This window comes from Patagioenas fasciata, chromosome 4 (assembly GCF_037038585.1).
Source record: "Patagioenas fasciata isolate bPatFas1 chromosome 4, bPatFas1.hap1, whole genome shotgun sequence".
Classification (NCBI taxonomy): Eukaryota; Metazoa; Chordata; class Aves; order Columbiformes; family Columbidae; genus Patagioenas; species Patagioenas fasciata.
Window position 1 is genome coordinate 12,199,325 of NC_092523.1, and position 27,789 is coordinate 12,227,113.

Genomic DNA, 27,789 nt, shown 5'->3' on the forward strand with positions numbered 1-27,789 from the left:
ATGTCCTAATACCCATATGCTGTTGCTATCTGATATTACAAAAAGTGCCCACTTAGGCTGGGACTGTCTTAAATCTCCCTCCCAAGGGAGAAAAACAGGTGTGTTGCGACTCAAACACATAACTATGGCCTATATTAGAAAATGCGGGCACACAGAAATGTATCTGCACTTTAAGCAAAATGTGAACAGGTAGATAATGGTCTGTAATTCTTGATAAACTCTTTCCCCAATTTGGGAATTGATTGGCGCCTGAGAAGTTTCTCTCTCCCTTGGCGTATAACCTGACTGATAGAACACAAGTATCCAATACCAGCCAGTGGTGTTAGATATGCTTCAGGAAACATTCAGAAGGAGTCCACATTATTTTTAGGAAAGCAAAAATGCTCCATCTATCATATGCATTCCAGCTTCCAAAAAAGTAAATATTTTCCATGCAATGGTGAAATTCCCTTCTGTTGACTTGGCAAAGAAAGGGTACTTTGAGCTGATTTTGTACATCTGCTACATCAGAAAAAACACCTGCTGAAAATTTTCAAGAGTTTTCCAGCACATAACATTTCAGCCTCTAAGTGGCCTATAAGTTTTATGATATTGTAAGTCAAAATCTTGTTTAGCTGCCTTTTCACACAGAGATACAATCCATTTAGTGTGTCAGTGCACTGCAAAGGCAACTTAACCTGCCACTTGGTGATTAAAGTGCCAAATAGAGATACATTTTCTGGGAAATTGAACATTTTTTCCTTTTGTGATCTGAAATGGCAAAATGAAGGCAGAAAAGCCTTAGAAGCAAGATATTTAGAGAAACATCTTAGCACATAAACAGACAATAACACTGGACAGGCAATTTATATTAAGTGGGAAAAACAGCTACTAATTCTGCTAATATCTTTGGCACAGTTTCAGAAAAAGTGGTTTCATCTGTAGATTAATTATTCTGAATGTCACTGCTCAGAATGCTATAGCACCAGGCTCATACAAAGCAATTCATGTGGCATTTCTCTTGACAAAAGAAGTAGCTGTCAAAAGTCAACCATTTTAAACTAACACCCACAGTTTTCAGCACGTGCCTGCCTCTCACCTCATCACTAAGTTTCTTCTCTACCACACTATTCTGTATTTGCATTCCAGTTTTCCTATTACCAAATAAATCTGTGTACTACCTCAGAGCATCCAACTTCCTCTAGGTTGCCTGTGGACAAGCCACTTATCAGAACTTCAATAATTCTAAGCTACCTTGGAATGTTTATCATCAACTCCTTTTGCTCCCCACAAGTGCCCCATCACTTTCTTAGAGCACAGATGCTCATCTGGGGAAAAAAATATATATTTATCTTGTCCAGGTGAAGGGGCTTGAAGCTCTAGCTAGGCTTAGGTCATTTTTGAAGGGTTTTTTTTGAGTGGGTTTCAATGTTGTGTTGTTGGGGTTTTTTTGTTTGGTTTACATTTTGGGGGTGTAGGAGGAGGTTTTGTTTGTTTGGGTTTCGGTTTTTGTTTCAATTTTGGTTGTGGGTTTTTGATGGTTTTGTTTGTTTTTCACAGATATTAGATTTTAGTTGGAAAGGAAAGGCAACAGAGGAACAATGTGGTCTTTTTTCAGCTTCCTGAGTCCCTTGCTTAAACCGCTGGGGCTGCGGCCGCCGCTGCAAAGGTCGAGGCTGCCACCGCGTGGCGGGAGCTCTCTCAGCTGGTCACAGGCACGCAATCACAGAATGTTCGGGTTCGGAAGGGACCTCGAAAGATCATCCAGTCCAATCCCCCCACCGGAGCAGGAACACCCAGATGAGGTTACACAGGAAGGTGTCCAGGTGGGTTTGAATGTCTCCAGAGAAGGAGACTCCGCAACCCCCCTGGGCAACCTGGTCCAGTGTTGTTACCCTCACTGTGAAGAAGTTTCTTCTCATATTTAAGGGTAACCTCCTGTGTTCCAGTTTGTACCCATTACCCCTTGTCCTGTCATTGGTTGTCACCGAGAAGAGCCTGGCTCTGTCCTCATGACACTCACCCTTTACATATCGATAAACGTTAATGAAGTCACCCCTCAGTCTCCTCCAAGATAAAGAGCCCCAGCTCCCTCAACCTTTCCTCATAAGGGAGATGCTCCACTCCATCTTCATGGCTCTGCGCTGTCCTTGAACTGAGGGGCCCCGAACTGGACACAATATTCCAGATGCAGCCTCACCAGGACATTTTTTGCCAAAAATGTAGGATTGAAGGATTAGGCCCTGGGGGAGGGGGAGAAAAAAACAAAACACACACAAAACAACCACCCCCCAAAAAAAAAAACAAAACAAAACAAAACCAAACCCAACCCAACCCACAACCCACTCACAAACAAAAACCAGAACACAAAATCACCATGAAGCAGGCTTGACTTCTCCAAGGAGGCCAAAGTTGCAAAAATGGGGACTAATAGATATACGATGACCAGGAATCTGGTGTGCCAGTTTCCACTGCAGAGAATATAGGTTATGCAGAGGTGATTAATGCAAGCCTTTCAGAGCATGGCTGATGGAGCCCAACCTTCCTTTACTCCAGAGTGATTTCTTTAACCATGAGAGGACAAGGCTGCACTGCCTTTTCCACATGTCTGAAGAACATGTGGGGTTCGACATGCCTTTTTATCTAACTAGAATAGATGGTAGGCCCATCACCTACTGAGAAAGATACTCCATATTTTCCTTTTCAGAAACCTGAGCTTCTACAGGCTGAGGAATGGATGGGGGTTGAAGTCACTCCTTTCCAATAATTAAGTATTCCATACCATGATAGCATTACTACCATTTCCTTCTCTATAATGCCATTTTAAAAGTGAAGGGGTGGCACTTAGCAATGTGTGTCATTCCTGGATGAGAAAGCACCACAGGTATCTGTATTTAACAAGGTTTTAGATATCTAGCTGCTCACAGACACCAGTTCACGCCCTCCTGGATGCAGAACCTTGTTACTTCAAATCAAGTACAAATACCTGCAAGTGTGTCAGTGCCTGCAGAGCTTTTAACAGCTCAGCAGGGCTTTTTTGGCTCATTAAGAGTATCAAACTTTTGCTACAGACTAACTATGTAACTAGTTCTAGGTAGAAACCCTCTGAATCTACAGCTGCTTCATGTCTTCTTTTTTTCATTTATCATTCAAACATCACATCCCTTGCTGTCTTTTCTGACCAACAGACTCTAGAGTGGTGTGCTTTTTATACCCTATCTAGGAGGCATCTAGACTGTTCTGCCTTTTTGCTTCATTAAACTAGAAGAATGTTCTACCAGTTATCTAGCCAAAACTGAGAGTTTACATAACAGCTATGGGAAAGCAGGTTTTTATAATATCTCAAATAATCCATTTATAAAGACCTGCACCAGGATGCACATCAAGTAAGATTTATCTCACCCACCTGTAGAATTCCATGTTGTAGACAATTGACTCTTCTCTGAGGCTAAAGAGACTAGGGCCATCTAGCAGGTGTCTCCTGAAGGGAATATGAATCCTACCACTCCTAACTGAAGGAAACAGAACAGAAAATCCTTTGGCCCAGATTCACTTCCTCCTAGAATTTGTAACCTCTGACCTTGTTGTCCAAGTGCATTGTATTTGTTGTCACAGAATCATAAAATGATGGTGTGCTTCCTGGAGAACAATATGTATTTAGTGATCTAATAGGTTTTGAAACAGTTTTAAAAACCTAAAGTGGGATTTATGTATCTAATAAGAATGCAGTTCTTTGAAATCCCCTGTCCATGACCCATTTTAACCGCACTGAGCAGAAAAAACACAGAATTTCTCTGTCATCAGAGCACATTTTTGTATGCCAGTCAACTGGCTTGAAAGGAATGCCCAAGAAATTCAGTGTGCTATATGCTGCCCAAGCACAATTTACATCAAAAGGTGAGTTAATAATAAATAATTGTATTTATATGAAAGCAAAAATTTTGTGGAATCAGAGCAACAAGATAAAGTATCAATGCATGAAAGAAGATAGGTCTTATCAGTAAAATTGAATTCCAGATTGGGAAGTATAGCTTCCCTTCCCAGAATACAAAGAGACTGCTTGTAATTACAGCAATCAGAACCAGAGAGAGGTTACAAATTTATCTAGTCTGAAAGCCAAATGAAATGGAAAATAGACTTCCAAGCACTGAAAAACAAGTTAATGAACAGAGAGTAACATCCACAGTTTTCCCAGCTCAGCAGAGATCATACAAGATTTCCATATCAGAGAAGGAAAATATGAGATAATTTCCCATGCTTAGTGAGACAATATGACACTAGTCTGCATCAGGAACTTAGCTTGAAGACTCAAAGAAAACTGAATAGTAAAACTTTCAATTTTACAACAACTTACGACTACAGTTACACATCACTAGAGACTTCAGTTCTAGAAACCATTTAGTTAATATAAAATGCACATAATTATTTTCAGGAATTAGAAGATAAATCTAATCAGTGCCTATAAGTATTGCAGTAGATGAATTTGATAGGAAATGAAGAGTGATATATGGGGAAATGGATCAAACCAGTTCTCAAATACCCCACTGTCAAATACTGATACAGATAATGGTTGAAAGATTGTGGGAAAAGCAGTTCATCCAGCCACAGGAGATTGTACGTTCAGTATAGGGTGAACTGTGATTTACATACCAACAGCAAGCTAAGGAGCCACAGCCCAGGCCAGCTGGCCAATACAGGAGGTGGGGGACATGCCAGAGGGCACATAGCTCCACCTTCTGATACACCCAGCATGGCACAAAGGGAAAAGCTGAGACCCTTCAATATGGCCTGAGACTTGTCAATCTTTTGCAATAAACCCCTCCCCCCAGACTTTTCTCTTTCACAATAACACCTCCACAAAGACCAAAAGTTATGTAAGCAGGCAACCCAAGGGGCTATAAAGGCCCAGCTTGTGCAAGCACTGGTGACACCCACCCACCATCCTGAGGACCACTCCACCCACCAGTCTCACAACATGAACTGAACAAGACACCAGAGGATGCCACACATCGCTGGATCCAAGACTGCAAACTCCATCACACATAAAGCAGAGCCATAAGGATGGTGAAATCTTTCTCTCTCTTTCCCATACTACTGCCTTTTCACTTTCTTTTTTATACATAACATTATGTTACTATAAGATTTACAGCCCTGCATATGCTGCAAACTTCTAATGATTACCATTTGAACCTACAATAACGTAAATCCTTCTGCCACCAAATCATATACCACTTGGGACAAACTGCAAAATAAAAGCGTTTTGTTTGCAGACCTTAAGTACTGCATGTACTGTTTTCCAACTGGAGGGGACCCACAAACCTGAGTCACTTCTCCCCCTGACTCAAACCTGAGGGTTGGACAAAACACCCACCTAACGTGCTGGTGCAAATTTTTTTATGACCTCAAATAAATATGATTGAACTAGGTCATAAGAACTAGGTCACATGAAGAGAGCCACAAATTGTATGGAGTGTTTCTTCTCTAGCACTTTATTAAATATTTTACACTGCATCTATGCATTGATCATTTTTCGTTATCCGACTAGGCAAAAAGAGCAAAGAATAATTTAGTTTAAAAAAGACTATTGGGTTTTGGTTTAGTTCATAGGTTGATCCTTCAACAACAAATATGAGACTGTATATCTTGGAGACAATGAAATGTAGTTCAACTGTCATATAAACTGGTAATTTAGTCTGGGATGCTGAGCTCTCCCTTATACCACATGCATAATGAGACAAATGAAAACATTCTGCATCCTCCTACAAAACCAGTGCAATATTTCTTTAAGTACTTCTATTGTAGTTAGACCACATTTTCCCAAGATGCTTATGAACTCTTTAAACACTGATGAGGAGCTAGATTTATTCTCCGAACATTCAGCTCTGTTGCAAAGGTTCTTGCCTTTTGATAGAAGAAGAGAGACATTTCCCGATCCACAAGGAAGTTATGGTAGATTATTGCAAGTCTCGTGTAAATCTTCAGTTGAGCTTTTTTATTGCCCAGATCCATGGCAGCAGCAAGTGCCAAATGATAGTAGCCTGCTGCATCGAAGGGATCCTGAAATAAGAGACAGAGAGTACCCTCTATAGTATGACCAGTGTAAGAAGACATCCAAGCTCAGTTCATCAGATAGCAAAGGAAAATAATATAGATTCTGAACTTCAGTATGTTTTCCCACATTATTTCATTCTAAATGAAAAAGAACAATGTGGTAAAACCTGATGCTATGGAACATTACTCAATGTTATGATTTCCTGCAGAAGTTTTTGGTATTTCTTACCTTAAGGTCATAGAATATAATGTCTCCTAAGATCAAGTACACCTTGACGTAATATAATGTTTCCTCCTCAAACTCCAGGGGAGAGGAACAGAGCGACAAGGCTTTTAAATAAAAGTGCTCAGCTAGTTCACAGTGACCCAAATGATGATGGATGGCAGCCAGCCGATGGTAAGCTATTCGTTCGTTTAGCTGATTTCCTAATGAGATAACGCATGAGTCATGATAAAAAACAAACAGACAAATTAGTTACATTGTCTCAAATCAGAATATATCTATGCTATTTTTTGTTTTATTTCTATATGGTATTTCCTGAGCTTTTATTAAATAAAACTATTTTTGCTCAAGAGATACATGGACAAAACATGCCCTTTAAGAAAAAAAAAAATCCCGTTCCTAAATTTCCCACTGTAGGATTTGACAGCATCTGGGATTTTCTTAAGACGTAACTTCATTGTTCTCTCATGACTAGATAGATGCACCCTGTGCCTACTTACAAGGAATATGAATGGATTATTTTGAAACCAATGAAAGAAAGCAAGCTAATAGGATTAAAGACTCCATTGCCCCTCTCAGTACATACTTTACATCTAAAAGTATTACAAAAAGATGATTTTCAAACTGATGAAAATTACTTGTCTGTGCTTGTATGGAGGGGTAAGAGTTCTTAATCAATTGAAGAGCTCTCAGACTTGAAGAACAGTAATTTTTGAAACTAGCCCTATGATTTTTGATTACTATATCCTAGGTTGGTTCACCAGCAAGGCTCTGAGCAAATTTGAAAGAAGTTTATGACACTCAAAAGCCTCTTAGGACAATATTATGTATCAGTATTACATCTTAGCTGTTAGAAGCACACTCAGTTTGGACTTGGAATCCCAGATTTAATTGTGTGCTCTACCAAAGGTTTTCCATAGTAACTTGGAGTTAGAAAAGGCAGCAATAAAGTTGTGTATGCTTGAATGGAGACAAATAGCAATGATTGTGTTGTTATGAAATCCTGGCAAGAAATCTAACTGAATTCAAAGGAAGAAAACATTTAAAACCGTATTTTAGATATATCAGTCATATTCAGCTGTAACTGAAATTGGCCTTACCTAAACTTACACTGAGCATGAGAGATGCTCTTGCATATTCCAGACTTTCCTCATAAGCCTCCAGATTCACCAACAACTCCACCAGTTTGTTGCATAATCTGAGTTCGGTGTTTCTGTTCCCAGTCTGAACAGCAAGTGGAAGAGCCCTGTCCTGAAATGCATAGCAGCTTAGGTACAACTGAACCCCAAGGTGCTTCCCTTTATGCCATGTGAAGCAACTTACAGTTTCATTTTGCATTTTGCTGATTACGTATTTTACAGCCAGAAGAGGAGTTGCAACAGGTGGTATCTATTAACACCATAACAAAGTACTCAGCTACAATAGGTTATAAAGTGTTTGCTGAGAGGATCAGCTTTTGCTTCAGCATTTGTGGAACACCTGCTATGATAGGAGAGTACATAACTATCAATGCGGTAGAAAAACTGCACAAACCCTGTAGAAAGGCACTGCTTTCTCCTTTTCCCAAGTACCATTGAAAAATATGTCTCCAGCAGCTTCAAACAACTCCATTCCTAAATTTGGATCTCCTGTGTAAAGAGCAGCATCCTGAGCAACCTGAAAAGCAAACAAGGAATGGAGAAAGAAGAAAATAAGTCTGGGAAACCTCTTTGTAATAAATAAATAAACAAACAAATAAATAGGTAAATAATAAATAAAAGCAATTGAAAAATATCTTGTTAATGCTTCTCTTTGCATTATAAGATAGAGCATGGTCTCATCAAACATAGCCTTTCCTATCTGTTATTGGTACCCTGCTTTTGAGCAGGCCAGCAGCAGCTGCTGAAGAAGGAACACAAGAACCTGGGCACATGCAGTGTTAATGTCTCCCTTTTTCTGGCAATAGTTTCCTGCTATCTTTGTCAGCACATAGCACTCTAAAAACTGCGACATATTACACTTGAATTAGATCAAACTTATCATAAAAAAAACTTTAGCACTGTTAGCAATATCTAACTTAATTTAAAAGCCTGTGAAGTCAAGTCTGTCAAACGCAGCTCTACTATCCTCTTCTTCTGAAACAAATATATGCCACATCAGCAAAAAGGTTTTTGTGAAAGGCAGCATGCATCCTCCCCAAAAGCAAGAGTACGAGGATACTTGGTTATTGATAAGACAAGCAGTAATGAGAAAGGGGACTTTTACATGAAGCAAGATTGCCCCACAGAAACCCTTCTTGTAATACCACAATCCTTTCTTGTAAACACATTTACTCAGTTTTCCTGGTAAGTATTCAAAAATGCATCTGAATTGAGAAAATAATTCATTAAAGTAGCCCCATGTATTGTGTCTCAGTACATTTTAAACAAGAACTTGATTCCTGTTTTCCCGCTTTCTAGATTTTTTTCAAAACATCTTAACAGGTATCTGATTGTTTTATTTAGAGATCATATTTTGGTACCACTCATTAAGAACTGAGTCTTGGCTGGTGTCTATGTCAGGTTCTGTACTAGAAGGGAGGACTTTCCCTTAGAATGGGAGAGAAGTATTTTTAACCTGTTTAAAAAGCAAGAAGCTAATTCCCCAGATACATCAGTGATTGACTAGAAGCTATATAGATGACTGAGCATGTAGCATGCATGGTTTGATTGCTGTGGTGCTGTAGAGCTGGTAGAAAGTGAAGAAATACACAATTTACAACAGACACTAAGAAAGGCCACTGCTTAAAATCTTTCCAGAGTCAAGCAACAGATTAAAATAGAGCACCACTGGAAAATGATGAGACTTTCAGCTGTTAAGCATTATATAAATGGCATTACTAGATGTTCAGAACATCAGTTAGCAAAATCTCTGGGATCATTATATTGAATTACTTATTCTCTTACCATGCCACCTGCACCATGATGACAACATGTGCATGCCAGTAAGTGTTGGCAACATACCTGAATATAAAGATCCACAAGCTCATTCTGCCTCAGAACATAATATATCTTTCCTGCCCGTAGCCAAGCATATGCCTCTTTCTCTTTTTTTTGGAGATCTATAAATATTCCAAGGCTTCTTTTGGTATATTCCAGAGCTGACCTATAGGCCCTGAAAGAGGGGAAAACTGCTAATCACTGCAGGGTTCTTCAGAATTGGGAATGTTTTTCCTTCATAACAAACAACCCTTAATGTAAAACATCTCTTTCCTCTATTCAATGCACAATTATAATTTCTTAGCTGTATTCCATTAATAACTAATGAAACTGATCATCATCTTTTTTTTGTTCCATCTATGTTTCCTGTTACATTGTTATCGCATTATAGTATTTCAGGATAGTTTATTTTAGATGCATCCTCCCCTACACCTCAGACTAGTGACAGGTTGAAAAAAAGTCTTTCCTCATCTTTAACTCTTTATCACTATCTTTAATGATTATCATTTATGTTTGGTTTTTTTTTTTTCCTACAAATCTCAGAAAGAAATTCTCTATGTAAAGATTTTTTTTTTCCTAATTATCACCTGGGCCTCAGACTTAAGCACATTTCAAACTAATCAGCCTTTGTAGAAAATCTTGGAGGGGGACAGACATGATCAGTTCTATAAGCACCTAAATGATCAGATCACTGGGCAGTGCAATTTTCTAGACATGTAAGAGCACTGTGCTCTTAGAAGAGTGGTCATACTTTTCATCACACCTGTCAGATTCATTGAGCTTATGGTGCTTTATACCAGACCTAGAAGCCCCAGACTTCCTTATCAAATCCTTCTCTGTCTCATGATAGCCTCCCATCACCTTGACCTGGTGCATCTTCCTCCAAGCACAAGACACCAACATATTAAAATGTAACATGAACTGCACATTTGCAGTGATTTCTTACATCGTGCATCTTTAGAACAGCCTACTTCAACCTCCAAAAATACCCAAAAAATCTGGAAATAATATACTCTGTTGTATTTTACACTATCAAGAATTTGGTTCTGTTTCAACAAGGTATCTCATCTGAGGGGAAAAAAATACCACTGAATTATTCTTACAGAAATTGAGGAGACCTGTCACTCCTCTTATAACCACGAGAGTAAAGATCCACTAGTCCAACTCAGCCCAGTTACTGAATGCCACTTCCATCCCTCCTTCAGAGCTTTTGCTTTTTCTGCAGATAGAAGTCTATACCAATCCACAACCCAGCACAAGAGCTGGAACTGGTCAGGCTGTGTCCCCTGGCATGGACACAGTAATTTACAATGGAGGCAGTGACATCAAGGATGTCACTATTTTTGTTACTTCATCATAGACACATATCCATGTTAGTCAGGACTGTTAAAGAATACTGTGATACTATAGTCTAATATCATATTGAGTCTGTGCTACTGTCTATCAGTCTCCTAAGGTTACACAACCGATATTATTTGGGTGCCAGGTTCCTAGGATACATAGATTCCATGTACTGTATGCACACAAAGCAGCAGCTTCTCCAGCTGGTTAAATCCTGCAAATTTCAGGTAGTTTGAAATCTAAAGCAACCCCTTTGTCTTCAGCGTCTCCAAGGGATTTTTCACCAACTCTATCATTTAACAGCAGAGAAAAAAAGCAAAATAAATCAGGTGACACATTAAAGCTAAAATAAACATCTACTCCCCTCCACAACTGAGGATATTTTTTCCATCCTTAATGAGGCATACCTCAAAATACCCCAATATGAAGCGACTCCTTGAAGTGAGATATAGTAAGAAAAAAAAAAACACCACCACCACACAAAAAAAACCCCACACAACACACACAAAAAAACCCCAAAGCTGCCTTAAAAAATGTTTTTAAAATTGTCTAGAGAAACCTGTAAGTTACCCCAACACCTGTTTGTTACTAGGAATTGACTGGTGCAGTCTGTTTTTTCAATAAAGCAAAGCAAAAAAACAGTATTCGGAAAATAAGAGCAGCATAAAACTGAAGACTGAAACTATGTAGTTTTGCACAGTTTTTGTGCTTAAAAACTTTTAGAAAAAAAACCCACACACAAAACCCACAAACACACCACACACATTTCCTCAAAGAGAAACACTCGCATAGAAACACTTCAGTGTCTGATCTCTGACCTGATTGGAATATGCCATTTGGTTTCTAATGGAAAAATTGTCTTGTAAAGAAATCTGTCATCACCAACAAGTCACCTGTGAGCAATAACCCTACAGCTGTAGCAGTCATGAAGAGTTGCATAACAATTTTTAAACACATTTACGTATATTTTAAAAATAATTTGGCTCTCGGAGTGGTGCTAATCACTGCTGAATATCTTGTCTCCCTTGAGAGATGTTACTTAAAAATTAAAAGAAGTCTTCACTACCGCTGTACCCCTCAATTTTAATAAACTGTATTGGCAAAGCAGAGTGGAGGAAAAAAATTACACAAAAACCACCACAAACATAACCACCACAATAGTCATTCAACTGCTGCAAAAATTGAGATTATTTAGCGTGACAGAAAAGTTACAGTCAGAATAAAAGCAAAGTCATTCAGCATGTCTTACCTTTCTGTTCCTAAAGACAAATAGAGCTGACTAATTGTTTCCAAAATTTGTCCCTCCAGATCTTTGTTGGACATCTTTCTAGCTAAAGATAGTTGATATTCATTGTAGATGACACACTGAGCCTCATTGGGAACAACTGTACTGTAGAACTGACACAACAGTTTAATTGCTTGTAGTTGACCTAGGAGAATACATTGGAAATACACTAATCTCTATTTTGAAGTCAAAGTTAAATTACTTTTCAAATAATTCTTTCTTACTGTTTCACAAATTCAGCACAGTCAATGAATAACATAACAAAAAGATTCTCTCTGCCAGTTTCTTCACCCCTAAAGTTAACACAGAGATAACTTCAAATTGTATCTCCAAAATACAATAAGAAATCACCTTACCTGTATAAGCTGCCTTAATCATGGTAGCAAGAATAAGTAAATACAGCATGAGTCTTCTGAATACAGCTATTTCATTCAAAAATAATCTAGATTCCCAGTTGTTTTCATATCTTTAACTTGAGTCTGGTGCTACCTGTACTACCAATGGTATCTTAACTACTGTATTAGTGAACATAGAAATCTGTAGACTTTTTACTAAATAAATGAAGTTTTTCTTAACATTTCATTTTCTCTGTTGTTTCTGACAAACCTAAATATCACCAGAAGAGCAAGCCAATGTTGATTGTTTGTCCACCATTACGGGACAGATGAAAGATTTCAATCACTTCAATAACTATCACGTAACTGGATATAAAATGTTGTTTAAGGAACAACTGCGACATACCTAGGAACAACAATAACATACTTATATAGCAAATGTTCCCAAACAGGGTATATTTTGTAACTTTGAGAGAAAAAAAGTACTTACTTTCCAGATGGCTTGTCTCCATTGCAACTAAAAAAGCCCATTCATAATAAAACCTTCCTTTTTCTCTTTGACTTCCGCCAACATAGTAACATCCCAGCTGAAGGAGAACTTGGATAAAGTCTTGGCCACAGTCCATACTTGGAAGTTTGGAGAATAGCTTCACTGCCCTGATATAATAATGTTCTGCCAGCTTGCTGGCTGCTACATGCAGGCAGAGAGCCCCAAAATTACCCAGGGCTATTGCTTGGTTATGGGTCATATTGGTCTCTTCTGAGAGACACAGCGCTTTGTAGTAGCTCTCAGCAGCTTCCTTGGTATTGTTGGTTCTTTTCAAAGCAATAGCAAGCATATTATAAGCAATGCCTAGCTGTTGAGGATTGCTCCATGAAGAGTCTATAACAGCATTTAAAATGGCTAAAGCCACATCATATTGTCTGTAAAGAATGTATAACCAAGCAAGTGAAACCAAATAATTGATAGTTTCCTCTGGCTTACAAGAAACAGAGTCCAGTGCTTTCATCATGTAAACAATGGCTTTTTCATACTGTTTGTGGTGGCTGTACAGTTTCGCTAAGCTAAGGCAGATAGTACTGCGTAGTCCTTGCTGCTCATGAGTAAACACAGAGGAAAGTGCTTGTATGAGGTAAGGTGCGATTTGGCATGGTAGTATTTGCCTGAGTTTTCTCAGGCCATAGAGCTTGGGAGCATTTTTGATGGCTAAATCAATCCTTTTCAAGGAATCCATTAATGTCCTGGAGCTCATGGAAGAGGCAACATTTATGCAGCTTAACACAATGTGCGGCAAACACTTTTCATTGTAGGACTCTGCCAGTTTGAAATAACTTTCACTCAATAAGTTGTTTTGTAAACCCAAGTCATCAAGCAACAGTTGAAACCTTTCCAAGAATGGCAGTGCCTCTTCATGCTGTTTGTGTGCACCGTAATGTTTTGCCAGTAGAAAGCATGCCCTTGCCTCTGCTTGTTTGTTCTGGCTCAAAATTGCCCTCTTCAGAGCATACTTTAGAACATCTGACTCCAGATCAGCACTGCAAATGTAGTTGGGAATTCCCATGAGAAGAGATGCAGCCTTGTCAAAAACATGGGCACATTTTTCTTTGTTCTTCTGTGTCAAGTAGATGACTGTCAGATTTGTATAAAGAGCAATTACAAAGTACAAATCACTAAACCCTCCAGCTATTGCTCCCAATGCTTCCTCAAAATACACCCGAGCTTGCGAAAGCTTCAGCTTTTTAATGCTGAGCCTACCTAAGAGAAAGCAGAGCCTTGCTAGCGCCCAGGACATACCTGCTTTCTTTGCCGCTTCCCTTGCTAATCTAAAAAAGCTAACCAGATCATCTTCTTCTGAAAACCCGTAAAACATGCTATTGATAAATGAATAAGAGAAATCATAGAGGTTTCTGAAGTTTCTGTCATACTCTCTCCTATCTAAGAAGGATAACAATGACTCAAAGACATCAGATGCTTGAACATCATTTTGGCATTTGTGGAAGCAAGGTCCTTCAGGTGGAGGAAAGACTTCCACATTTGCAGATCTAGCAGAATCCTTTCCTTCAGTAGTTGGCTCCTCTGTCTGTGTGGCCTCTAAATTCTTGAAATTCTTCAGGAATTCTTCTATCTTGCCATTCTTGTTAGTGGATCCTGTACTAGAATGTGAACGCGGAATTTCTGAAATTCAAAAATAAATTACAGATCACAACTTCATGTGTGAATGCACACAAAGATATTTGCTAGACCGACAAAAAACATTTATCAGTAGAAGACACTGCAAACATACTGCACTTTCTTAACAGTATGTCTAAGAGACAAGCCAAAGGTGGGAAATAGAGATATCAAGAAGAATTGGGGAGGAGCAAGCATAGGAGACTAGCAGAATGGGGATAAATGAGCCTTGCCATGTGTCAGCAGGTTGCTGATCAATACACTTTGCCCAGCCAGGCCCTGTGCCTGATCCAACCCTAATCCAACTGAAGACCAATGTTAATTCAAACTGGTTTGTGTTTGAGTGTATACTCAAAAAGTACACACAGAGCATATACACCCAGAGAGAACAGATAAATGAGCAAAACCATCACATACCAATGAATTATAAAATTCAGACTAGCAAGAGAATTAGACTAGTTGGAAAATTAGACTAGCAGGAGAAGTCCTTAATCTGGTAAGACCCAAGGTCTGAACTGGAGACTGGATAAAGGACCCAGGATGAGGGCATGGATACTGGGTGGACTAAGGTCTAAGAGAACTGTCAATTTGAGCATACATGTGAGCTGAGTAGGGCTGTGCCTTGATAGAAAACTAAGGTAGATGAGCCAGGAGGGTACATAAGACTGAGCTGTTGGAATTGTTGCAGTCTCAAATGGGTGCTGTGAGTGTGCCTGCAAAGGTCCTGTTCTCCTGTCCATTTTATCTCTGTGTGGCCAGCCACACTTGTGTAATGTGCAATAAGATTTTATTTTTTGTTGTAATACCAGCCCTGATTCTCTGTAGACACAGATGACCTTTCGCAGAATTAACAAGTTTGTGGTCATTGATCTAAATTCTCCTAGTACTGGCACTGTTGTATCTTACAAACATAAAAAATACTGACATGCCACCATTTCTTTAGTCCTCCCACTGTTACAGCAAAACCTAGAAGAGCAAACAATGAGAGAAAATAGAATGTGAAGAGACATTAGAAAGAGAAAAGCTGGCAAGGATACAAAAAATATCAAAAGTCACATTAATTTTGTATAAGAAATTGTATGCATATGAAGTATTACCACATTCATGAGCTTTCTGAAGTTCTGGTTCTTCTAATTCGTCTGTAAGAAACAAAAAAAGCCATGTTAGTTATATAGTTCTATTTCACTTTTAAATATCCTAAAATAAGGCTATTTTTTAGTTTAGAACTCTTTATGTCAGAAGAATTGGATGTGTCCTAGAAATTAGAAGAGAATAAATTTCTAAGTTTGACCCAAGCCTAACAGATACTAGGGACTTATCCTCTTGCTGATACAATTCACTGCTTTCTACACAGTTATCATCATGCATGTACCACTGCTCAGTGAGGTGGGGAGACATCTGCACACAGCAGCTAGAGTAAGAGACAGCCTGTTGTGCATGAGGGATGCATCACTGCTGCATCAAAATACATGTAGGCAGTGTAGATACAACCATTCCTCACAACCTGCCCCTAAAATGAGGTACCAAAAAGCTCGTAATATTAATGAAATCAGTTTTAGCACTTTCTGGGGAGGTGGGGAAAAAATGTCTAGGGTAGTTTGTGTAGATAAGGATGTCAGACTTTTGTGGCAATTTGAACAGCATACAGATAAAAAAAATCCCTGTATTTTCTTTTAAGTGGCATATCTTTAAATTCTGTAGACAATACTACTATAGATCTAGTTCTAATTGCTCAGCATAGCACATCCGTAGAACATTTAAGATTCACTATTTTGTGTGGAAGGTATTTCTCAAGGTATTTCAGTTGTCATGCTGTGTTTCAGGAACATACTCACTGTCTTTCATACGCTAGATGCAGTATAAGTGGTACTGAGTGTTGAAGGATATCTAAAAGTAGAAGCTCACAGAACTAGGTCTGTTTATGCTGATGGAAAGCTATTTTACTAGCCTCTACGAATAACCTCTCGATGACTATTTACTTCTGGATATCCTTCTTTAAATGCTTTCCTGACTTTGGTGGACAAATGCCACAGATGTTTACAGCAGTTGTAACTTCATGCTCTAAATATCTAATTGAGGAAGTATTAATAAGTAAATACTTCTCATTACATTGATGCAGACAGAAGGAATCTAAAACCCATTTACTCTGATCACACAACAAAACATCAAGTGAATACTGAAAACACTTGCTCTGAGTAAGTCAAGTTATATTGATCAATTGTGCATCTTAAAAGAAAAAAGTGGTAACAATGAGACTATTATCTGGGGGAAGTGTGGAAGTAAGTTGGCACTTGTAAAGATTAGGGAGGAGATGAGATACAGGTGAAAAATATGCAACAGGCAAAACCAGCAGTATGTCCTTTAAACCCATGAGATTGCTTTAGTACCTAATCAATGTCTGAGCTTTTGTTCCCAGGCTTTTCACTTGAGCAAGGAAGGTGAGACATCAAGTCATTTTGCACATTGACGTGAGTCGCATTTTGCAGCTCAGGCCTGACGTGCTGTAGTTATTGTCCACACACGCCTCAATTTGCAGAATTAAACCAACACATCCAAGTCAAATCTACATACCAGCTCCTTTCAAATTGGAGCCTATGGGCCTGTCTGTTAAGATGGCACTAATGAGGATAAAACTATATTACATATTTGACAAGCATATACATCACCACAGAACGGCCTGTGGTGGGATAAAAAATTGCTTCTCCTGTTCAGTTCAGCAAGACAATTACATTACACTACCTTACACTGAGTCTTTAAAGATGAAACTCCAGTTATCCCAATTAGTTTATGTAAAGCATGGGCACTTTAAGAAATAGCAGCTGTATCAGAGATTATGCAGCTCAAAGTATGTATTTTTTCATTGTATGAATAAATTTTGCTATTTTTCTACACCTTTGAAAGTTAAATCAAGCATATAGATGCATATGTTTGCATTATCTCTCAATAATTATTATGCCACCTTTCCTAAGACGAATGAGAAGCTGTCAGTATTTGGGTGAACCTACTGCCTCTCATAATGCAATACTCTGTCATTTGAACACTTGAAGATCTATTCAGCTCAATAGAGTTTTTAAAACCCTGCTATTTAATTCACTCAAAAAGAGAGACAAAATATTTGTAAATGCTTTGCTGGGAAAAGTCTTGCATCAGCAGGAAAGTAGCAAAGTTGATATCAAGGATTTTTACATGCCATATCTATGGTCAAACTGAATACCAAGATATTTCAAAGCAGGTGTAAAGGCTGGAATCTCATTGAAACAGGAAAAAGTTCTAAACAGGGATATGGGAACTGCACATATATCTTGTGCAGTCAAAAGGAATAAAACTCATCCTTACCTATTCGATAAACAGAGCAAACATCTGTGATGGCAGTTTGTTTCAACAGATGTATCACTTCTTCCAAATTTTTTTCTTTTGAAAAAAAAGATAACTCTTCTGAATCAAGAAAATCCAGGTCTTGTGGTCTAAGAAAAAAAAAAAAAAAAAAAGGAGCAACTTCGAAGGTGTCTGAAAGCTGATTTGGCTTGAGGAGTTTGCTGCACCAATCAAATCAGAGCTTGTTAGAGAAAGTATTATAGTATTTATATTATAGGTCTCATTGTGTTCCAAGTTAGTATCAGTCATTTGTAAACACACATACAAACTGATAATAGCTCTGATTGCAGCTAACAGTTTCTGCTATACCAGAGTAAGTTTTATGTCTGTGTCATGGTACAACACTTTGAGAGAATTTATTAAAAGCACAATGCTTTAAGAACATTATGATATTGTTTTTCCAATATAAGCTTAAAGTTACACATCAAATGGACCTGCAAACATTTAATAAGTCCTTGTTTCAGTGTGCAAGCAGTCCAGACATATTAATAGGAGCAGCATATTTAAGTGGTGCCAATGCATGCTGAAATGCATACTTTTTACAGCTTTCTTCTGATTTATGAGCAATTATTTTTAAGAGTAGCCACATTTGAAAAAAAGTAAAGGCCTGTAATTGAGGGTATTAGCAAAACCAGAACTCGGATGCTTTGACACAAATCTTGAAAGACCAGTGAAAATTGAACCTAGTGAATCTTCTGCAACAATAAAACCTCTTTGATCTTGCGATCCAAAAAATAGAGACTGAACCAGGTTTAACAACAACAGCAACTCCTTTTCTCTGTAAGAAACTTCGGTGCAGACTGATAACATTTCCCAACATTTAAGCAGACTTAATAGTCCAATTTATTTGCATTTGTTTTTACTGATACATACTATGACAATTCTCATTAAAACAAAACAAACAAAACCAAAAAACACCCTGAGATTAACATTCAGCATTTTAAAGCTCAAGACACTAAGTCTTCTGGTTTGACTTAAATACATTTAACTTACTTATTTTTAGATAAATCCAGTTTAACATGACTTGTCTTTACAAAACCTATTTGGCCAGTAAACACATGTCTTCCAAGAAACCATTCCATGCATTCAACGAAGTATCCAAGGATCTCAATTTTGTCCCCTTCCTGGAAACTTATCTCTTCCAACACAGTACTTTCATAATTCACCACAGCTACACAGGATCCCATTGCTGTGTAATAAGGAGAGAAATAATCTTTGCAGATAAAATAATTTAACAGTACAAATACACTTAATAGAATAGCAGCTCATCTAATAACATATTTAGCAAAAGACATTCCAGGAACTCATGAGTTACCCATGCTGATGTTTGAATGGATCTTCTTACCAACTTTCCTGATGGATTTAGATTCAGTTTTGTATGGTAAATCAATAGGATTAGAATACCCTTTAAGAAACCATCTGAAAGTAGAAAAAGAAGTTAAAGTTAGTGTATGAAAGACTTCAATGAATGTTGTGACAATGATATTTTAAATCCATTCGAAAACAGATGCACCCCTCCCACAAATATCTTTCAATTTCAGCACTGTCTGTACACTTCAGACAGAGCTGTATTGAGTAATATCAGTAGTAAAAGAAGCATTATTTTAGCCAACCAAAACTAACTGCGAAAGTCATGCTATTGCTCCCAGCCCAAGGTCAATAGAAAGCTTTTTTATTCTTGGTGCTCTTAGTAATTAATGGTTTTCTAGAGATTCCTGAAATGAGTACATTGATAAGTCCACTGATGTAATTTTGGCTTTAGCAATAGCAATTATGAGCTTGTACACGAACTGGAAACCAACTGCATTAAGGAGGTGGCTCTTGTCAGTAGTGTTGAGTAAAAATACTGCTAGCCTGTATGTTTCCCACGTTTCCAAGTATTATTATTAGGAAAAGGTTCTTTACCCAGAGGGTGCTGGAGCAGTGGGACAGGTTTGCCAAGGAGGTGTGACACCTCCAAGCCTGACAGTATTCAAGAAACAGTCAGACAACACCCTCAGGCACATGGTGTGAACTGTGGGGTTGTCCTGTGCAGGGACAGGAGTTGGACTCAATGATCCTTGTGGGTCCCTTCCAACTCAGGACATTCTACGATCCTACCTGTTACTATCCCTATTTCCAAGTAGCCTGAGAAATGCAATTTCTCACTCCATGTTATTCTAGAAATGCTAATAGATTTTATTTCAGACAAAAGCCCCAAACAATATCTAACTTTAAAGACAGTAAGCCACCTTTAAAATACCACTCTGAAGGCATCTGGATTAATTTCAATTGTGTATTATGGAAGGAAATAGAACATCTGTTCTCAGTGTTAATGGAAGATGGGTGTTTCATACCAAGATACCATTTAGAAACACCTTTGTCTAAGCAGACATGTCATATGAAAGAGATGCATGTGAAATAGGTAGCTAGAGTCAGGTACCTACTGATGAAAAGGGATCAGTGGCTCTGGAGAAGCATTAGACAGCACAGTCATGTCACCGTCCACAGATTCAGCTGTTACATCTTCAGTAAAAGCCCCAGTCTCTAAATAAGTGTTGATTTCATTATCTGTAGCAATTATCTTTCTTATCAGATTGTCACGACATAGAACAAAAAATGACTCTAAAAAGAAAAGAGTAGAGCAGATGTCATTTTGTGCAATGTTTTAGTGTCATACAAGCTTTAAATCTGGCTTCAAGAGCATCAGTAATATTCAGTGAGATACTGAAAATGTGTGTAGAACCTTCTGCCGCTGCAACATTTTGAATGTTCCTATTGCACTAATCAACAATCTGTCTAGGCCATCACTCCTTTTCTGATGGTAACAGCAGATGATGCTATTTAGGAGAAGCACATGAGCCTGGCAACTATCTGTAATCCCTCTGCTGTACACCTCCAGGATCTGCAATAATACTAAACAATTTGGAATGTACATCCCTCCCTAATTCTTTCAGTACTCATTTATGGGCCAGTTGCACGTGAACTTCTCTAATCCCACCATGATCCTATGGAACACAATCTGTGTTCATTCCTTTCTGTTCTCTTTGTGATACATTTGGAGTTAATAGATTTAAGCTGCAACTTCCTTAAGCATTTGGATGGGTCTTAATGTTTGATTTTAGGATTTTAAAGAAAGGCGCTTATCTACATTTAGCCTTAGCAGGTACAGTCTTCCTTACCTTCCTGTACTAGCAGGCTTCTGTACATCAAATTTAATGATTTTTCATTTATACAGACTTTAATGCCTGTTTCTTCCTCCTCTTGAGAATAGAGCCAGAAAGATTGATCTAGGAATAAATTCTCCATGCAATGATTTATAAAACCTAAAAAAAAAATAAAATAAAATCCTTTTTTTTGCAGTTTTACAGCATTATACAAGAAAATAACCCTTCAGGAAGTCAGAGGCTGGAGTAGACATTCACATAACTCCATTATTAGTTATGCACTGTGGGTTAAGCAATTTTATTACATAGTATTGGCAAAATTACATCTGTTAAGTCACATGCATTACAGCTACTTTCAGTGCTTAGCTGCCACACACTACACCTGCAGGCCACACAATTCTCTGTGCCTAATCCTGCTGAAAAAGCAGACCATATCATCACCTTGAGAGGTTTCCCCATAGTTTACCTATATTAGAAAGGTTTGGAGTCTGAAAGTGGTAGTCACTAACAAGCTTTGAGAAACAGGTGCTGAGCACCACTTAACAGATGACTGCAAATCATCTCAAAAAATAATTTATAAATTTCTGTTGCCTGATTTAGCTGTGCTGATTTATGGAAATACCATGCCTGAGTATCAAATTCCTGGAATTTCTTTGGGAGAGAGATGATGCTGTGTACCAGAGTCCTGTAAATCACAAGGAGAAAGTACTTAGATCTTGGAAACTGGGACACTTGACATTAGCACTTCCAGCTTTCAAAGATATATGGGTAGTTACAAGGATATCTGGTTTGGCCTACCATAATCAGCATAGTATGATAGTAGATTTACTTTATGGGCCAATGCTAATATATTAGCAAATCCTTTGTGCAAAAAGTTGTGATGAAGAGCAAAGGTGGGCAGATCAGTGATTAAGGTGCTACTCTGCTGTTTGGAAGATGCTGAATCAATTTCCTGATCACCACAGCCTTGCCTAAAATAAAACTTCATCTTACGCTTTCTCTGCAAAGTTGGATTGAAACAGTATTTTTCTAGTTCTCTAAGGAGCATGTTAAAATACAAACCAGCAAGTAAATAGCAAACATGAAATTATAAATAAAATTATTTTTAAATTGTTCTGATGGAAACAGGGAAATTCAATAGTAATGCACACGAACTCTCAAAAAAAAAAAAAAGATCAGGTGAACAAAATGAAGAGGCAAAGATCTAATTCAAATGCTATTTTTCAGGAAAGACCTGTGAAGCTGAGTTATTAAAAATGGAACTCAAATCAGTGGCATCATATTGTTACAAAAGACACACTCAGATTTAGAAACAGAACTGAAGCATGCAGAACATAAAAAAAGCACCTTTTTTACTTTATTTTTCATCTCTAACCTTACTAACTCTCTCCAGTTTAGTCACTACTGTTCAGTAGAGACATGAAACAACTAAGAGTCCAATTGGAAGAATATTCAGAGATCTAGAAAATATACTCTGAAAAAGGATTAGAGGACTTGAGGTTGATTTTCCTAAAGAAAAGCCTGAGTGGAAGTGTGGGTTAGAAGTCTCCAAATAGGTCTGAGTTTGGTGCAAAGAGGAATAAGCTCTTCTTGTCCATGGTGAGCAGATAAAGCCATAAAAGCATTGAAGTTGGAACACAGGTTAGACTTCAGGACAAAAAAACACCTGGATTGGAACAGAGTCATTGAAAAGGATACATGATCTGATTCTGGGGTATGTAACTTGGACATCTGCCAGGAAGGATAGCTGTTATCTGCTTTGACAGGTTCTCCTGAGGGCTGGTAGGGGGAGTCTCTCCAGCTCTATCACTAGTACCAAGTTCAGAAACATTATTTAATGCTATTAGGAGTTAAACAGAAAGAATCTCAAAATAATTTTTAACAAGTTCCCAGGCAATCAGAAACTGCATGCGTAGGGGGAAAAACAAAAAAGCAAAAAAAAAAAAAAAAAGCAAAAAAAAGCATGTTGAACTGTTGTATGGTAAAACACCTTTACCCAGAGAGTAGTAGGTTAGAAACTTCCATATTTCTTCAAAAGTTTTAAATGTCACCACTATTAGATCTTGGTCACTATGAATAGACAGCAGTCTAGCAGAGAGCTCCTAAAAAAAAATAAATAAAAATCAAACACAATATTTTGATTACAATTACACTAAACTCAAGTACAGTTTCTTACTAGGTAACACTTTTCATAGAACACTTGGGGTTGGAAGGGACCTTCAAAGGTCATCTAGTCCAACCCCTCTGCAATGAGCAGGGACATCTTCACCCAGATCAGGTTGCTCAGAGCCCCATCCAGCCTGGCCTGGGATGTCTCCAGGGACAGGGCATCTATCACCTCTCTGGGCAACCTGGGCCAGCGTTTCACCACCCTCAGCATAAAAAATTTCTTCCTCATGTCTAGCCTGAATCTCCTCTCTTATGTCAAAACCATTACACCTATGCATTAAGAAGGATGAAAAAAAGTCATCCAGGATTTTACTTACGAGATTTCTGTGCTTTAACACATCTACAACATACAGTAAGCCAAGATTTAATCCTATTTTTTTTCTACCAGTTATACCAACAGTTCTAGTGAGGTTAATTTACAGAGGAATTAAGACCTCTGAAATGACCACACTGAGTGAGACTAAAGCCCTGGCTGATTCAGATATGTCTATGTATAGCAGCCAGTATTCCCTATTCAGAATGGGAAAGCAAGACAAGCATCTAGTGATACTCTCCAAGAACACCCTCCTAGCACAGAGCAGTTTATAGCTTGGGAACTGCCTTCGCCAGACATGTGGGTGTTAATATTAAACAGTGGAAAGAGTTCTTTTGTTTGATGGTTTGTTTATTTGTTTTTTTCTCTAGTTCACTCTTTCCATGGTTAAGATAATTAAATACACTGGAGTATTTTTTTTTTTTTAAAAGACGCATTAAGATTCTTTCCTTCTCATTTGTACTGGTTCACACTGTTAAACACACAATTTAATGCTACCCAAGCAAAGATGATAATTCTAAACAATAACGATATATTTTAGAGGGGACTTCAGCAATGCTGAAGGTGAGAACTACATAAACCTCCCTCCAAATTAGTGAGAAAAATACACATTTTGATGCATTCTAGCCAAAGAACAGTAATATACAGTCTGGTTGCACCTCAGTTAGAAGCTTAAAACCAGGACTTGCCAATGGTGCTAGCTACTCTCTGTCAGGGAAACACAATGCATACTGATTTCTGAGGTAAGTATCTGAACCGGTATCTCAGAGAATAAATTAGATGCAAAGCTAACAGGTGAGTTACTGTGTCATTTCCCAGTACTGCATCCTTGCTCCTGTCAGATCAAACTTGAAATGCATCTGAAAACAGTTTAAGGACTGATCAAGAAACTGATACTTATTCAGGGGTGTAGGGGTAATAAAAAAAGCTGTCCCTCAAACATTTTCTGTAATCTGAGCAGGATGAAGCTGATCCACCACTTTCATGATTTGTCATTATTTTAAAATATCACAATGATTTGTGTTTATTTTCCATATTTTCAGGTCATACAGCATGAACAGATTAAAATAGCAATTCCTTTTTGAAAACTGAAGTCGAACTTAAGCCTCTTCCAACAAGCATGCCTCATCACTGTTTTGATCTTCTGAATGCCCCTTTCTACACCAGTTTAAATATTAACAAGAGCCTGAAATCTATTAATAAATTGCCAACACATGCTAAAATATCTCAGCCTCAAGGGCTTCAAGCACTGCTGAATATCAAAACAACATTCTAGGGAAACTTATCATTATAAATCTTGCTTCCTTCAAAGTCTTTCTCCCAGTCTGTTTCTAATAAGGCCACAAATCTCATCTACTTGTATGCTGTTTTCCTCCTTCTTTCTCCATCTCCCTCTAAACAAAAGCCAGAGCAGGGCAGCAAGAGTACCAACTGTTTTCACAGCCACAAAAATCAGTAGGGCTGCTCATGGAGAGTTCACAACACGTGAAAAAAATCATGTAGAAACACATGCATCTGAGACAGTCATAAAGCCATAACTAATTAAGATTTCAGGGTTTGGCTTGCTAGTGAAGGAGACTGGAATTCATGGCTCAGGCAAAAAAGAGACATCAAGCCAAATGGTATCATCCTGCTTTTTCATCAAGAGGAAACAGGAGACTAAGTTGTATTTGTATCAAACCTCATTGGTTGTAGAGGATGGATTTCCTACATACAAAGAAATTAAAGACAGTAATAAAAACTGGCCAACCCTCTTGTACGCTATTTAAAGCTATGGCCATCTAGCCCTAGGAAACCCAATATTTATGCTGTTCTACTTCAGATTTCCTCTTTGGCTTAGCAGGGGGCTTCCCAGGTAACTTGCATGCCAAATGACCCCAAGCAACTGGAAACCAAAGTGAAGAGTCAATGTGAGGGCAAATGAAGAAAAAAAACCAGAAAGCCATGATTTCCTTTGATGTAAATCAAAGCAGAACATTTTTTTAAATAAAACCCTTCAATGTGTTACTTAGCTGGGTTTATTTGTTTTACATCAATTTGGTGTTCTAGTATTTCTAATGTCCCTAGATGGTTTTGGGCCATGGGAATCTCTGGTCACTCAAGTTCAAGCATACAGCATGTAGATGGAAATGGTACCCAAGTATCTCAGAGTATTTCAGTAGCACAAGGTGTATTCTCTAAACAAATAAAACAATTCCCAGGCAATTGACTTACACTGAAAACTGCCATCACCTCCCTGCTGTCACTTTCCAGAAGACGGAGCTGCCCTCTGAGCTGTCTTTGGAGTCTGGGATCAGGACATCCACTCTTTCCTCTTACCATCATTAACTTCAGGGAGATATCTGGAGAAGGATACCAATTTACAGTGCTACAAGTTTTGTGAATCAGCTTTGGAGAACCAGAAAATCCCTCAAAAATCTTAGAAATCACATTAATAAATGTTTTTTCTGCTTCAGAGACAGACATACAGACAAATGACCTACTGCATGTTTCTGTTCCATCTTTATCATCCAGCAGAAATAGTAGCCCAGCATGAATCACAAGACTTATTCAGTTGCATAATAAAAAAATACAGCTATACAAAAATAGAGTGATGTGAAAGTGTGTAGAAAATTTGGGAGACAACTAACACACTTGGGATGGAGAAGAGAGATAAGAAATAAAGCAAGCAGATTGGTAATGTGTCAAATTAGACAGTTCTACGGACATTGAGAACATGCGCAGATTTCCAAATATCCCACATGTATTTTAAAATTGGAGGCAACCAGATACTGGAATCACAAAGAAAAAACTTCCAGTTCAGCATGTTACAACTTCTCTTTGTTAATCTTAAATGCATGGTTGTCTGACATGTCACCCCACCATTTCAGAAGGCTTCTTTAAATTGAATATTGAAAAATCTGTTTCTCAGCTAAGCTGGTTGAGCAGCACCAACTAAGATAAATGGTCCCACTGAAAGCTCAGTTACATGATTCCCCCAGCACATCTGAAAGAAGCTAGGTACCTGTTCTCAGATCTTGGCATCTTTTTATTAGAGGTTTTGACTGCAGCCAAGGGTACAGTTTCAGCTATAATAGCTTCTCTCAGATAAATAGGATCTTTGATAAAGCTGCTTTTATTTTACATGTCTGTTAATTTAACTCAATAACAGTAAATCATACTCAGAAGTTCTCAGACACCCAGATGTGCACAGAAGCACCAATAACACCCACTCAGGAGGAATCACAGTTGCAAGTGTGTAAATAGACCACACTTCTAGCAACAGATGGGATTGTAGTACATCCTAAAATATTCCAGCTCCTCCAAGTTTCACCTTGTAATCAGGTAAAATAGATATTTTTCACATTCTAGTCTAATACACTGCATCTTAATCTGTTTTCAGAGGGCTTCCTATGTATGTCTCCAGGAGTTTTATGATGACTTGCACCTACTCATTACTTTAAGGTCAAGCAGGGTGGCTCAGAAATCTAAAGCAGTGTTACTGAATTACTAGATCTCACTGCTTAAGCTGTGGTCATATGGTGAATTGTTAGTACAAAGAACACAAGCTGGAGTCTTCAAATGCTACTCAGATGGGTGTTAGGTAACAGTATGGTTGACCTTTTCATTTTCCTGAAGTCATAAAATGTGTTGGCACAAAAGACTTAAACTTGAGACTTCAAACTTTAAAATTTTGAGTTACATAATGAGATTGATTCCAAGTTAAACTGTGTTTCTACAGTTAAATATTTAAGTCTTATATAAAAGTTAATGTTACTGAAATAACAGTTATATTGAACTAAAACACCTGAAATATGGCTTCTTCTGCCAAAAGAACTATTAATAATGCCTTATGGAAATGAAACTCAGTTCAAAAACCCATTGCACCCATGGTAATCTTCTATTCTGCTTCTGTGAGCTCTGATCCATACCCAGTTAAAAACCATCCAAATTCTATACAGAGTGAGAAAGACATGTACATAAGCACAGATAATTTAACTACAAATAACCATATGCCTGGAGGAGACTGTCTACCACTGATGTGTCAGGTCAAGCCAGAAAAGAGATTGCATCCCCGTGTTGGTTTTTGGTGGTTATTTCTCTCCTTCCACAAGTGAGAGAAGGGAAATGTGATGAGACAGACCCTCAATGCACAGAGCAGGTCATGAGCACTCCAAAAGGGAAGTCTGCTGTACCTACTTACTGAAGAACTGCACTCAACTGCAACTTCATTGAAAATACAACACTTAAAAAAAATATAGACTTGGAAACACTTAAAAAAATATAGACTTGGAAAGGCAAAAACCTTTAAAAAAAAAAAAAAAGACATTTTAAGAACTTAAACCGCAATATAAATAAGCACTGAAATTTTTCTTTTTATTAGTCATTACAATATAGTCCATAAATTATTTCTGGCTTTTATAGCAGTTAAGTTACTTGTCTCTTAATGAGAAATTCTCAGCAAA

At 38.0% G+C, this 27,789-nt stretch overlaps 1 protein-coding gene across 3 annotated transcripts in view; it reads right to left on the reverse strand.

Moving 5' to 3' along the window:
• Window positions 1–5,440: 5,440 nt before the first annotated feature.
• Window positions 5,441–27,789, reverse strand: part of SH3TC1 (SH3 domain and tetratricopeptide repeats 1) — a 29,818-nt gene continuing 7,469 nt past the window's right edge. Inside the window, exons 4-18 of one of the 3 annotated variants that reach the window (XM_065836915.2) lie at window positions 25,559–25,686; window positions 22,859–22,964; window positions 20,878–21,021; window positions 20,143–20,320; window positions 19,062–19,135; window positions 18,710–18,905; window positions 17,678–17,805; window positions 15,439–15,480; window positions 12,662–14,347; window positions 11,801–11,981; window positions 9,235–9,385; window positions 7,787–7,909; window positions 7,354–7,504; window positions 6,260–6,456; window positions 5,441–6,036 (exon numbers count right to left, since the gene is read on the reverse strand). In XM_065836915.2, coding sequence (XP_065692987.1) covers window positions 5,806–6,036; window positions 6,260–6,456; window positions 7,354–7,504; window positions 7,787–7,909; window positions 9,235–9,385; window positions 11,801–11,981; window positions 12,662–14,347; window positions 15,439–15,480; window positions 17,678–17,805; window positions 18,710–18,905; window positions 19,062–19,135; window positions 20,143–20,320; window positions 20,878–21,021; window positions 22,859–22,964; window positions 25,559–25,686 — 3,716 coding nt within the window. In that variant the 3' untranslated portion in view covers window positions 5,441–5,805. Of the gene's footprint in view, window positions 6,037–6,259; window positions 6,457–7,353; window positions 7,505–7,786; window positions 7,910–9,234; window positions 9,386–11,800; window positions 11,982–12,661; window positions 14,348–15,438; window positions 15,481–17,677; window positions 17,806–18,709; window positions 18,906–19,031; window positions 19,136–20,142; window positions 20,321–20,877; window positions 21,022–22,858; window positions 22,965–25,558; window positions 25,713–27,789 lie in introns of all 3 variants that reach the window. The other 2 variants (XM_071808537.1, XM_071808538.1) reach the window with 2 other exon arrangements.